This window comes from Globicephala melas, chromosome X (assembly GCF_963455315.2).
Source record: "Globicephala melas chromosome X, mGloMel1.2, whole genome shotgun sequence".
Classification (NCBI taxonomy): domain Eukaryota; kingdom Metazoa; phylum Chordata; class Mammalia; order Artiodactyla; family Delphinidae; genus Globicephala; species Globicephala melas.
Window position 1 is genome coordinate 116,270,606 of NC_083335.1, and position 14,555 is coordinate 116,285,160.

The 14,555-nt window shown below is 40.0% G+C and overlaps 1 protein-coding gene across 9 annotated transcripts in view; it reads left to right on the plus strand.

The window, feature by feature from the left end:
- ARHGAP6 (Rho GTPase activating protein 6) overlaps window positions 1-14,555 on the plus strand; it is a 485,744-nt gene that overhangs the window by 280,316 nt on the left and 190,873 nt on the right. The window contains exon 1 of one of the 9 annotated variants that reach the window (XM_060292328.2): window positions 7,461-7,479. The exons of 7 other annotated variants lie outside the window; for them this stretch is intronic. In XM_060292328.2, coding sequence (XP_060148311.1) covers window positions 7,468-7,479 — 12 coding nt within the window. In that variant the 5' untranslated portion in view covers window positions 7,461-7,467. Of the gene's footprint in view, window positions 1-7,460; window positions 7,480-7,510; window positions 7,689-14,555 lie in introns of those variants that run through there. One more of the 9 variants, XM_060292327.2, reaches the window with a different exon arrangement.

The following is a 14,555-nucleotide window of genomic DNA, read 5'->3' on the forward strand; positions in this document are numbered from 1 at the left end:
GGAAGATAAATACCTAGGATTTAATTTTGACTTTCTGCAGGACTTTGCATTAAACTGTTGCTAGACATGAATGAGTGACCTTTATGATGATAAAATAGAATGAAATATCCAAAACTGATTTTTCTCTTATAAAAAGGCAATAGAGTTGCTAAATTGTAGGAGAATTTACAGAAGAATTGACATCATTCATGGCTATCTGAGGAAAACAATTAAGATATAGTTAAGAAGAGAGTTATCATATGACCTAGGAATTCCACTCCTGGATGTCTTCCTAAGAGAAATAAAAACCTATGTCCGTACAGAAACACGTATATGAATGTTCATAGCAGCATTATTTATAATAGCCAAAAAGAGGAAAGGATCCAAATGTCCATCAACTGATGAACAGATAAGCGAATGTGATATATGCATATAATAGAATATTATTCAGCCACAAAAAGGAATGATCAATGCTACAACATGGATGAAACTTGAAAACATTATGCTAAGCATAGAATGCAGACACAAAAGCCCCGCACTGTATGATTGCATTTATATGAAATACCTAGAATAGGCAAGTCCATGGAGAAAGCAAGCAAATCCGTGGTTGCCAGGGGCTGGGGGAGATCAGAATGGGGAGTAAGTGTTATTGGGTGTGGGTTTCTTTTCGGGGTGATGAAAATATTCTAAAATTGATTGTGGTGATGGTTGCACAAGTCTACAAATATACTAAAACCCATTAGATTGCACACTTTGGTGAATTTTATGGTATGTGAATTATCTCACTTTTTTATTATTATTTATTTATTTATTTTTGCGGTACGCGGGCCTCTCACTGTTGTGGTCTCTCCCGTTGCGGAGCACAGGCTCCGGACGCGCAGGCTCAGCGGCCATGGCTCACGGGCCCAGCCGCTCCGCGGCATGTGGGATCTTCCCAGACCGGGGCACGAACCCGCGTTCCCTGCATCGGCAGGCGGACTCCCAACCACTGCGCCACCAGGGAAGCCCTATCTCAGTTTTTTAAAAAGTCATAGTAAAGACGCAGGTTTGAGAAAAAGCAGACCTGGTTGGCATTTCTAGCTCCTCTGTCCACATAGCAGATATTTATTAAGAAAATCACTGTGTCCCTAGGTCACTGCTGGTCATGACTTGTAGGATGCCCAGTGTAATCCCTGGGCTTTAAGTGACTTCTTAGCACAGTGGAGAGATGCTGTGTGTCATTCAGGCAGTCCTGTGCAGCTAGCCAGAGAGACCCCATATCTGAAAATGCTACAACTTTGGGAGAAGAAAGGAGAAAAAATACTACAGCCATTTGAATGCAATGGATAGAATTAGAAGTCTGATAAACTAACCAAAAGACACATCAGATTTGGAAACCATAAAGACATGAGCCAAATCGTGAGAGTGTAGGGTGCAGATTTCTTTAACTCTATCCCTCATCTAACTTGAAAAGAGAATTTCCCACCGACTGAATGGGAGAAAAGCCAGGAATCCTGTGAATCAGAGCCCCTTGGATTTCATCCATCCCCAGTGCTCTGGGAGTGATTACGTCCAATGATGAACTAATGTCTGTAAAGAATGATGCATTGTGGATGTATCTGTCATTTTGATTTTAATTATAAAAGGTTACTAAAAGAAAATGACTTCCCAATTCAGTGCAGTTTGGGGGTGGGTCATAAGCACACCACCATTGCAGTTAAAATCCACAGTGAAATACTCAGACGGCAGGAGGGAAAGTGGTGGCATTCTCAGTTGAACTATCATCTACTGGCAGGTAATATAGCTGTGATGAAATTCCCCAGCAAAAAAAGGTGAAAACAAGTTCATTAGAGGCACAGTCTCAGTACTAAGGGCATTACCAACATAGCAACGAAGATGCACTGCGGAGAGTTGAAGATATACTCCCTCTAGCAAATATGCCCTGCAATAATGTTTTACACTTGCAACGCTGTAGCATCATTTTCCTCATTTCTGGGTCAAGGCAACGTGAATATTTTATGTTATTTAATTATGTGATAAATTCTCAATTTGTTTTGGTATAATTTAACTATCTAGTGATTAGATGGATGTAAATCTTCTAGAAAGTTTTATTAGGTATCAAACTGTGCACATATTAAAATATATATGCTATATATCTTAGAATATTATATCAAATAATTATATTAAATCATTACAGTATTGAAGCACAGTCTAACAAAATTCATTAATGTCCCACCAGACATAGAAAAGTATAACAATGTTTTTCAAAAGACAAAAAAAATCAGCAGTGATGAAAGTATTTAAGAAAAAAACCCCATATTGACACTATGTTATTTTGCCACAAAACAGCCAAAACCATTTTTATCATTCTGACGTCAAAATACTTCCAATCAGGTTAGAGTCATGTACCCTAGTGAGAGCAGTCAAGCAAACAGCTGCTTTGCCAAACTAGAGTTTCCACTGTTAGCTAATTATTCCTCGTTCTTTAACCTGAATCCCTTGGAGAAAAAGTGGAAAGTTAACCGAGTAGCAAGTGGTTGGTGAGCACCTGCCATGTACCTAGTACCTAAAGTGTTGTGGGGAACGTGGAAAAACATAAGGGGTCATTCCATTCTTCAGAGGGCATGGATTAGCCCCTAGGGTGCTGGCAGAACTGCCTTCCACTCAGCTGTCTCCAGCAAAGGACCAGCCTTAAACAAAATTCTGAAGTTTACTCAGGCCCTTATTAATTACCATGAATCCATTTATCATGGAGACTACACCACCCTGCTACACACCTCAGCCACGCAAAGCCATCAATAAACGTCTCTCTCATTTCTAAGCCTCCCCTTATCCCTTAATGAACCCCTGCTTCTTCTTCATCTATTTCACTGAAACGATGTAGGAGAATTGAATCACAGCGGTGGGACCTCAGAGGTCCTGTATTTGGCCTCTCACCCAAAGCAGGAGTCCTTTTTCTCCATGTTGGGAATGGATGACCAAATGGTTATCTGCATGAACCTCTGAGTGTGACTGAGTCCTCTTCCCCCTAAGTCACTTATCCTTGGGTAAATGTTTTCTTTAGAAAGAGTCTCCTTGGGAGAGGCCCAGGCCTACTCCCTGGAATTCCCATTCAGTCATTTCAAATCTGCTCTGTTGACAGATAGGCCAGATCTACTACCGAATCCACCTGGTGGCCGCTCACATATTTTATGTCAGCATTTCTCATACCCCACAGTCTCTGCCGCTCCAGACTAAACAGCCTCGATTCCTCTTGTGGACTTCAATGGTTTATTAAATGATGATATATCCAGCACCTTCCCTTCCCCATCCACACTGCCCCCTTCAGGGCTTGCTGGATGGGTCAATATCTTTCAAAGGTGTGGCCTCCAGAACAGAGTCTGATACTCCAGGGGTGCTTTGACCTGGGTGGAGTCCCCTGCATTATCATGTTTATCAAGCTGGATTCAAAAGTTCTCTTCATGCTGCCCAAGTTTCCATTACCTCGTTTAGCACTTTTGTCAGACTTCATTTGAGCTTAGTGGACTGTCTCGGAGCTCTACCTCTTCCTCAAATTGCTTCTCTATCTCACATTCATTTTGTTACAATTTAAAAGCAAACCTCTCTAATTTTTTGAATCTTTTGATTTTAGTCTCATTCTAAACTTTTGATCTAATTAAATTATTATATGTAAGTTTAAACTATACTTTAAAACTCTAATTCTCTCTCCTATTGTCTGCTCTTCCTAGCTTAGTGTCACCTACAAATTTGATAAGCATGACTTATACCTTTATGTAAGTTTATGATGAAGATGTTGAGACAGGTGGGACCAAGTGCCTGCCATTGTAGCTTTGCCCTCTTTATTAATTAGTACCTGATAGTCATAGTTCTTAAGTCTATGTGAATGTATAACCATTTCTGCTACATTTTATATCTGGTAAGTTTCCAGAAAAATTTGTCCATTACTTCACTGAAATTGGTCGTTTACCTAAACCTTTTGGGGTCAGGCTCCATGGTAACGGGAGAAAAGTGTGTTGATGGTCTGTGGGGCAAACATATTGAGGCTGATACACTATTGGGGCCTCCCTCTATATAAAAGGACTATATATTACTGTGTTTACCTTTGCGTTCACTGTACCATAGAGCACATTCCTTTCTTAACTAAAATTCTGTAATTAATAGTCATCATTTCACAAGAAACGATGATGATGATGGTGGTGGTGGTGGAGGTCCTGATGATAGTGATGGTGGTGGTGGTGGAGGTCCTGATGATAGTGATGGTGGTGGTGGTGGTGATAATGATGGTGATGATGGTTATAATGATAGTGATGATGATGATGATGATGATGATGATGGTGGTGGAGGTAGTGGTGGCTCTTTCTAGATGCCAGGCTCTATCTTAAACACTTTACAGTTATTATCTTATTTAATCATCACAACAATCTTGTGGGCTAGGTGTTGTAGACTGACCCTAACCAGTATGGACATTCACCACTATTAGATTCTCTTTGGTAGATAACGGAAGCCACTAAAGAAGTGTGAGATGGTAAAGGTTACCTACCGCTCCAGCATTACCACTATCAGCTTTTATGAAAGACCAAATTCTCCCATATATATAGCCATGTATTAGCCAGTCGGCACCACAGATACAACCTGTTTTGTTACCTTGACAACAATAATAAAATGGTAGGTGCTCTGTCCTTTCAGGTATTCTGAGCATCTCTTTGCATGAGAAGTTTACCTGATGCAGCCACAAAAGACGATTGTCTCGTTAGAAATCCTAGGCCCTTCATTGGAGAGGGTGCGCCACTTTATGGGCACACCCTCCTCGATGATGAGGTCAAGGAGGGTGACCAGAAAGTGCTGAAAGGAAGTGGAACAATTGGGGAAGAGGGGCTGGAAATGTGGGGTGAGGGGGCCACTTGCCACATATTCAAACTCATCCTACACTGGGTATGATCAACTATCAAGAAATAGGTGTGGCCCTTGGGACAGCTTAGCCCAGGTTGACACATCTGCCATCCTTTTTTTTTTTTTTTTTAGTATAGTGTAAGCATTACTGTTGCGTGAGACAGATTGCTTCTGGTCAAACGAGGACACCCCAGCAAATACATCAACACTAAAGACTTCTAAGCACTGGTCAAGATGGGTAAATTCCCTGAAAAGAAGTTTAGTTCTCAGAGTGACTTGAAATTAGAACCTTTTTCCCCATTGTTTTTACTTTAAAATACTTTTGCCTGGGAGAAAGCACTGTGTGGAATTAATACCTTCTTCTGTCTCCACTGCACCGTGCAGGTTAACCTAACTTGGATGGGGAAATTCTTTCTTGACGTCTTTCCAAGTGCCTTAAGAGAACGCTTTTTTGGGGGGGGCTTACCTCTGTGTATTGATCAGACTGAATAGCCCAAGGAGCTGTGGCTACCCTGGAGGGCATATTTTTGTTGAAATCTGTGCAGTGGTGCAAAGGATCGTGCTTTTCACAACCGAAGCAGATGTGCATACTTGTAACTTACCTTCAGTTTGGAAACATGTTAGTTAGTGAGGCAGTAATTTCTATCAATAATTAGCTACCCACAGGTGGATGTGGAACTGAGTATGCTTGAACTCGTTAATACACTTTGAAGGCATTTTTCAAGTGGGTTAAGATCCACACTATATGAAAAAAAATAGTCTGTATACATACACACAGTATATATACATCAATCTGGGTAAACGGAGTATGTATACGTAGTATAAAGTATACATGTGTATTTTTTGAATGAACTTATTTATTTATTTATTTTTGGCTGCGTTAGGTCTTTGTTGCTGTGCATGGGCTTTCTCTAGTTGTGGCGCACGGGCTTAGTCGCTCCACGGCATGTGGGATCTTCCCGGACCAGGGATCGAACCTGTGTCCCCTGCATTGGCAGGCGGATTCTTAACCACTGCACCACCAGGGAAGTCCCTACATATGGATTGATATATTGATATTTTATATGCCAACTTGAAATTTTATATGCCAATTCTCAGGCATTTCTTTTAAGAAATAAACCTAAATCTGCTCTTACTTCGTTTCAGATTCTCCATGGGTGCTAGAATGTTTTATCCTTTGGATGGTTAAGTAAGAAAGCTCTAACACCAAAGCTGAAGTGTCGTTTATGGCTCTCCACTGGAGAATTAAGGGAGCTTATTCAGGTGTGCTGAAATCTCTCTTCTGGTCACCTCCCTGGAAGACAAGTCGCTATAGTGAGCTTGGTCCTTGTCTGCCCTTGCCCTTTAATTAACGACCCTGATCAAGTGACTTAAGAAGATACCAGATTTGGAAGACCCTCTGCTCTTTCATATACTACTCTGGTCTCCAGTGGTTCCTGTGCTGTCTTTATGTAAATAATAGAGGCCTTGGCTTCCTTTGCTCCGTAAACTGAGGGTATACAGGATGTACCTGCTTCAGCATAACCATTGCTTCATTTGGACTGGTTAACCGTGTGTGTTTTTAAGGCACGTAGGCTGTGAATATCCTTCGTTTCCTAGCAGATTACAATCAGCTAGTGTAATCATCCAACGTCTCATCTGTTGTCCTGTTAGCTCTGTGTGTGGGGGGGAACTCTTTGAAATTGTAATTCATCAACTTGTACCAAATTCTCTTTGCCATTGGTGAGAGCAGTATCCTTTGCACGAGTAAGTTTCACTCATTTAAGAGGACTACTGTGCAATAGTGAGTTTCTCAGTTGATTTGAGCGTGATGTTACTTAGGTCCCAGGTCTAATCTTGATTACGATTCTTTCACTTTCTGTCCCATGGCTGAGCATCTCCATATGTTGACTGTTTGTCCCCCAGTTATCTTTTGGGCTTGGGAGAGCCAGTTGAGAATATGGATGACCAAGTACAAATCAATCCCCAGAGCAAAAGAACAACATTTAGAGTACAGAGCTCAAGCCTTGATTATGGTTCATCTTTTCCCCAAGAAAAGACAAAGACATTTCTGTATAGATGAAAACATATTTGTATGGTGGAGTGTGTGTACGTGTGCATGTATGTAATGTGTCTGTATGGACGTATATGTGTGTGTGTGTGTGTGTGTGTGTCAGGGAAGGGGTAGATCTGTTGTCATATGAATGATGACAGCAAAAATACCCATTCGTTACTGTGGAGCAGGTCATGTGCTGAGTGTTTGACCTGCCGCATGTTTATTTGTGCAAGGGTTTACTATAATGATCACCCAGGCATTTCCAGAAGGAGAAGATGAGGAGTGATTTGTCAGTGCCTAAGGGTCTCCCAACGTGTGGTCTACAACTGTGTTTGTCAGTGAGTTGTTTGGGCCTCGGCAGGAATTTTCCCACAGAAAGGATGTTCTAACTGGCAGGCTCCCAGGACCGCCTACAAATCCATTTAACCATAACGGAGCTGACGAGCACTGTCAGGGCTGGAGTTGGTTTCCAAATGGGAAGTCAGCCTAGTATTAATAGCACAGTTCCAGCTGCACTTTGGGTCCAGCGGACTTCTGATGGACCGGCCTGGGAACCGAGGCACTCTCTGTAACATTTATAGGAAATGGATTCCTTGGTGAGCATGGTGGGAAGGGAGTACTGTGGTGGCATGAGAATCACGGCTACCCATTTCCCCCTTCTTTGATCACCACCACCGTCCGTGTCCAGCAGGAAGAGACTAAGGTGAACCCTAAGGGAATTCTTCTCCCACCTTCAAGCTGGGGAGAGCCTGCCCTGGTCCTCGTCGGCTCGCTCGGCTTGGCTGTTCCCATGTACAGGATATTTGTAAGTTGGGCGTTTCTCGGTCACCTGTATTTGCTTGTGTGATACAGATGTTTATTTTAACATAGTAGCTGTTTATCCAGGTAAAATTACATTAGAATTGAAGGTTTATTTTTGCTTTAAAAACTTTTTCTTCATTTTGACTAATTTCAGCCCTGATTATGTTCTCGTGCTTCTTTAATGGGTTAAAGGCATTATTTTTATGCAAATGGAAAGGGTGTGTATGGTTGCAGTAAAACATTCCGTTTTCTGGTTGTTATTAGGAGGAAATGAGAGAAGTGGGTGGGGCAGTGTGGCGCGCGCGCACGCGTGCGTGTGTGTGTGTGTGTGTGTGTGTGTGTGTGTGTGATTTGAATTTGACCAAAGTTACGTAATTTGAAAATGACCCAGAGGTGTGTTGTTCAAACCAATATATGCTTTAAGATATCAAAAATTGTGTTTGTACTCAAGAGAGTTCTTTTTCACTAGTGTATTTGGAACTATTTCAGGCCATTTTTTAAAGCAGAAGTTATAGACCTAAATCTTTTAAGGTTTTTCTCCCCTGGGAGCTCTTTGAATATATAAAAAGTTTTTAAGGATTTTTAAAGGCTAGATGGCAGCAAGTGAATTCTTTCCTGCTCATCCTGAGTAAATATCTCTGTGATGTAGGTACGTCATCAAAGTTATCTTATGAGGTGCCTGTGACCCAAAGGGAAAATAATTTGTTTAGTAACTTGATTTTCTTCCTTTTTTATGATTCACACGTTGTCAAATTCATCCTGTTTGGGGCATTGTAAATGTGGGAACTTGCAAATGAGTAACAAATTGACGGTGTAAATCAACTGAAACGTATATGAAACCCTGCCGGATTCTTCGGAGGTCCCTTGGTGTTTCTGAACCACGCTTCTCTTTTCTAGGATTCTGTTTCAAGACACAGTCCTAAATGCAAAAGGAAGATTTCAGCACCCAATTACATTCATCTTTATAATTTTGGGCCCCTTCAGCCCCTCCCAAACATTGGAAAGCTATCTGGAGTTGGAATTGCTGAGACAAGGAAAACTTTTCTTCCAGAGGGTTTTTTAAGGAAAAATTATACTTTAAGGTTATGAGTATAGAATTACAACACAGACAATTCATAATACTTAATAAGCCTCTCTAGATCAATCTAGATTATCTCTAAAATGTCTGTTTCACCCAGCCCCATAATTACATACTTGGGGAAGTAAAATTGAGTGCACAGAGTTTTCAGAGTGGCAGGTCTATTTGGAATCATTCTAACCCAATTGTTCATTTTGTAGGAAAGGGAACTGGAGACCAGAGGGATTTGGGGACTTGAATAAGGCTGCTGCTAGTGAGGGCAGAGCTGGGAGTGTGATGGCAAGCAACAGTGAGAGTGTCTGTCACCTGTTAAAGGCCCTCTATTTCCTGGGTTTACTTACATCTTTTCATTTCACCCTCACAACAGTTTTGCAAGGCATGGATCATATTCCAGTTTTTAAAATGACAAAACTGAAACGTGGGAGGTTCTCTAACTGCGCAAAGTCAATAGGCATTAGGAGGCAGAGCACGAATTCAAATGCACACCCCCTGATTCTGAAGGTCTGGCGTCTCCTGGCTTGAGCTGTCTTCCACTGTACCAGGTTGGCTCCCAGGCCTCAGTATAGCCTAAAATCCAAGCAGCATTCCTTTGTTATACATGTTTACAGGCATAACGCATCTTATTGTGCCTCATTCTAGCACACTTCACAGATAATGCATTTTTTACAAACTGAAGTTCTGGCAACCCTGCGTCGAGCAAGTCTATCTGCACCATTTTTCCAAAACCATTTGCTCACTTTGTGTCTCTGTGTCGCATTTCGGTAATTCTCACAATATTTCAAACGTTTTCATTATTATTGTATTTGTGATGGTGGTCTGTGATCGGTGAGCTTTGATGTTACTACTATGACCTGCTGAAGGCTCAAGTGATGGTTAGCACTTTTTAGCAATATTTTAATAAAGATAGGTACATTTTTAGACATAATGCTATTGCTCACTTAATAGACTGCATTATATAGTGTCAACATAACATTTATATGTCCTGGGAAACCAAAAACTTCGTGTGACTCACTTTATTGCAATATTTGTTTCATTGCGGTGGTCCGGAACCACATCCACAGTGTGTCTGAGGTATCCCTGTATAGGGGTTATGTCAAGAGCATCTTTAAGCAACCACTGGGTTACTGAATTCAATGGGTAGTAGTCTGGGGTATTGGGTCTCCTTACCTTAGTTTTTCTGACAAAAATGATTATTCCTCTCCTACTAGATTCAATAATATTCCAAAATTTGTCTTCAATTAATACCTCCTTTTCTTCTTTGGAAAATACATACTTTGAAATGTCTAAGTCCTTTATTTAGATTTAAAGAAGAGGACAGTCCTTTCTCTCATTCAGTGATTCATCTGTTTATTCATTTATTCATTCAATAACTATTTATCGAATGTCTACTATGAGCAGACACTATTCTAGGTTTTGGAGACACTGCTCTGAGCAAAGCAGATGCAGCCCTGCCCTGCTGTTACTTTATCCTACTGTGTCAGGAGATAGCCAGTAAATAGCAGAAGATAAAGTAAGTGAGATGGTGATAAATGTCCTAGAAACAAAAAATTAAGAAATAAAGAAAAAGATCAAGGAAAGGAGACACCCAAAAGATGGGTGGGAGTTATTCAAAAAGGACTTTGCCGCGAGGGTGTATTTGGGGAGTGTTTGTTATTGCATTATTGGTTCAGTAAAAAATGCTGGTAGGTGTCTATTTCTTCAGCAGTTTCCTTTCTAAAACCATGATACTCTAAGCTCCACCTGTGGTGAAATGCTTATCCTAACTCTGTCTCCATCCTTGTGATACATCTTCCCATCTGCCTCTTGTGGAAACTATTGTTATCCCTGTAGTATCCCCCCCCCCCACACAAAAAACAGGGTTAAAATGAGTTGCCCATGAATCTTAGGGGGATATGAATAGAGAACAAGACAAGCATAGTCCCTGGGCTACTCTTCCCAAACATCTAATTTATAGGGAAGGAAACCAAATCTCAAAATGCTGAAACGACTAGCCCAGAATCACACGGCGAGGTGCTCATTATTTCATTTATCCAACAAGTTGTGGATGGAGTTTTTCTGGTGGGTCAGGCTGCTGAGATGGATCCAGGAGAATCAGCAGTACTCACGGGACACGGTCTCTGACCTAGAGGCACATACCGGGACCTCTGTCCCCAACCCAGTGTTCATTCCTGTATACCATGATGGACAATCTTCTCTCTTTTCCAGGGTCTGAGAAGAATGGTGTTCCCATTTATATTAATATTTCCCACTCTGCATTTCTAGTGTGTTATGGGTTAAATGAGACCATATCAGCTGGCCTGGGAACCACAACGACTATGTATGTCGTTTCCATGGGAAAATGCATTTAGACCTTAAACATCCAGCCATCTTTACAAACTTTCAGACTGGGGAGTGTCTGAGTTGGAAAATATGAGCAGAGGTTGTTTAGGGTCCATCGAGGCCACCTCTGGCTGCCCAGCCTCTCAGATATTGACCATCTCCTGGGATAAACAACATCCTCTTCCGTCCTAAAGACAGCATCAAATGAGATACAATGAGTAGTAATAGCTTCCTCAAAATTGTATGGAAAAGACTTTCTTCTCTTCACTATGAAGGCAAACTGATGGTCGTAAATACTCACCTTTAGGGAAAAGCTCTTCAAATGGGAATCTGTGGTTGTGCATACCAGCCATTCTGTAGTTTGTCATGGCTCTCTAAGGCTATGGGGATCTACAAGGGGATTGTAGCTCATTTGATCTGTGTTTATTCCATCATCTACGTATGGGACTCACATTTCCATACATGGCAGTAGCTGGCATAGTACCACAAATGTGTGTTGAATGGAAAGAAATGTTCTCTTGGCCATTGCCTAGGCTAGCAAGTGCAGTTTTCCCATCTTTCTTCCATAACGTGAATGCCATGGGTGTTTCAGTTCCTGTTTTACATCCCTGTCATCACCTGCTTGATTAGAATGATACTGCTGTAGATAATAATGACTTTGAATTTATATAAGCTTCCTAAGGAAACATGAACTTATATTGAACTGCAGTGGACGCTTCACTAAGGATCAAAGGAATTATGATTATGGTTGCCTTGACAACCATCGTTCTACACTCTGTTTTATTACTTACCGTTTTCCTATTTTGAGGTCATTTTGAGGATATCATTAAGGTTTCATTTTCAGTTTATGAGGCTTCTGGGAATGATACAATTTTATGTAACTACAAAAGTAGCCCCTTTTCTTAAAATTTCCCCGAACATTGGAAAGTCCAGGCATGTGAAATAAACTGAAAATAGGCTATTACTTATGTTGACACATAAATGTCATCTTTACTCTCCATTAAGGTAATTATTTTTAAAGGAATGAAAGAAATTGTTACTTTATATTTCTCTTTAGCATACAAATATGACTTTTTTGTTTCTTTCAAAAGGGAAAATTCTTGGTCAGTAAACTTCCATAAGTGTTTTTACCAATAATGCAGTTATTAAACTGAAAATAGCTATATGAGAAAAATAAGTTACTCTGGGAAAGGGCCAGTTTGAGAGACGGTCAAACAGTGATATTTTAACAACACGTTAATAATTAATAATCAACACATCCTCTGTTAAGATTTTTGGTAGACCACATCAGTTTTTTAAAAGAGAAAACTTGGTAATTAATACTTTAATCTTTATAATTGGTTTATTGGTATTAAAAGAAAAATATAGTATAAATATACATTATCACACGACTACAATATAAACAATCATTGTAAAACATTTTATTTTGTCCAATAACTTATTTTTTAACCATTAAAAGTAATCTTTTATTTTTTTAATTTAATTTTATTAATTTTTTTATACAGCAGGTTCTTATTAGTTATCCATTTTATACATATTAGTGTATATATGTCAATCCCAATCGCCCAATGCATCACAGCACCACCACCCCCCTCCGCCTGTTTCCCCCATTGGTGTCCATAGGTTTGTTCTCTACATCTGTGTCTCAATTTCTGCCCTGCAAACTGGTTCATCTGTACCATTTTTCTAGGTTCCACAATACGCGTTAATATACGATATTGGTTTTTCTCTTTCTGACTTACTTCACTCTGTATGACAGTCTCTAGATTCATCCACATCTCTACAAATGACCCAATCTCGTTCCCTTTTATGGCTGAGTAATATTCCATTGTATATATGTACCACATCTTTATCCGTTCGTCGGTTGATGGGCATTTAGTTTGCTTCCAGGACCTGACTCTTGTAAAGAGTGCTGCAGTGAACATTGGGGTGCATGTGTCTTTTTGAATTATGGTTTTCTCTGGGTATATGCCCAGTAGTGGGATTGCTGGGTCATATGGTAGTTCTACTTTTAGTTGTTTAAGGAACCTCCATACTGTTCTCCATAGTGGCTGTATCAATTTACATTCCCATCAACAGCGCAAGAGGGTTCCCTTTTCTCCACACCCTCTCCAGCATTTGTTGTCTGTAGACTTTCTGATGATGTCCATTATAACTGGTGTGAGGTGATACCTCATTGTAGTTTTGATTTGCATTTCTCTAATAATTAGTGATGTTAGGCATCTTTTCATGTGCCTCTTGGCCATCTGTATGTCTTCTTTGGAGAAATGCCTATTTAGGTCTTCTGCCCATTTTTGGATTGGGTTGTTTGTTTTTTTAATATTGAGCTGCATGAGCTGTTTATATATTTTGGAGATTAATCCTTTGTCTGTTGATTCGTTTGCAAATCTTTTCTCCCATTCTGAGAGTTGTCTTTTCATCTTGTTTGTAGTTTCCTTTGCTTTGCAAAAGCGTTTAAGTTTCAGTAGGTCCCATTTGTTTATTTCTCTTTTTATTTCCATTACTCTAGGAGGTGGATCAAAAAAATACCTTGCTGTGATTTATGTCAAAGAGTGTTCTTCCTATGTTTTCCTCTAAGAGTTTTATAGTGTCCAGTCTTACATTTAGGCCTCTAATCCATTTTGAGTTTATTTTTGTGTATGGTGTTAGGTAGCGTTCTAATTTCATTCTTTTACATGTCGCTGTCCAGTTTTCCCAGCACCACTTATTGAAGAGACTGTCTTTTCTCCATTGTATATCCTTGCCTCCTTTGTCATAGATTAGTTAACCATAGGTGCATGGGTTTCTCTCTGGGCTTTCTGTCCTGTTCCATTGATCTATATCTCTGTTTTTGTGCCAGTACCGTATTGTCTTGATTACTGTAGCTTTGTAGTATAGTCTGAAGTCAGGGAGTCTGATTCCTCCAGCTCTGTTTTCTTCCCTCAAGACTGCTTTGACTATTCGGGGTCTTTTGTGTCTCCATACATATTTTAAGATTTTTTCTTCTAGTTCTGTAAAAAATGCCATTGGAAATTTGATAGGGATTACATTGAATCTGTAGATTGCTTTGGGTACTACAGTCATTTTCACAATATTGATTCTTCCAACCCAAGAACATGGTATATCTCTCCATCTGTTGGTATCATCTTTAATTTCTTTCAGCAGTGTCTTATAGTTTTCTGCATACAGGTCCTTTGTCTCCCTGGGTAGGTTTATTCCTAGGCATTCTATTCTTTTTGCTGCAAGTGGTAAATGGGAGTGTTTCCTTAATTTCTCTTTCAGATTTTTCATCATTAGTGTATAGGAATGCAGGAGATTTCTGTGCATTAATTTTGTGTCCTGCAACTTTACCAAATTCATTGATTAGCTCTAGTAGCTTTCTGGTGGCATCTTCAGGATTCTGTATATATAGTATCATGTCATCTGCATACAGTGACAGTTTTACTTCTTCTTTTCCGATGTGGATTCCTTTTATTTCTTTTTCTTCTCTGATTG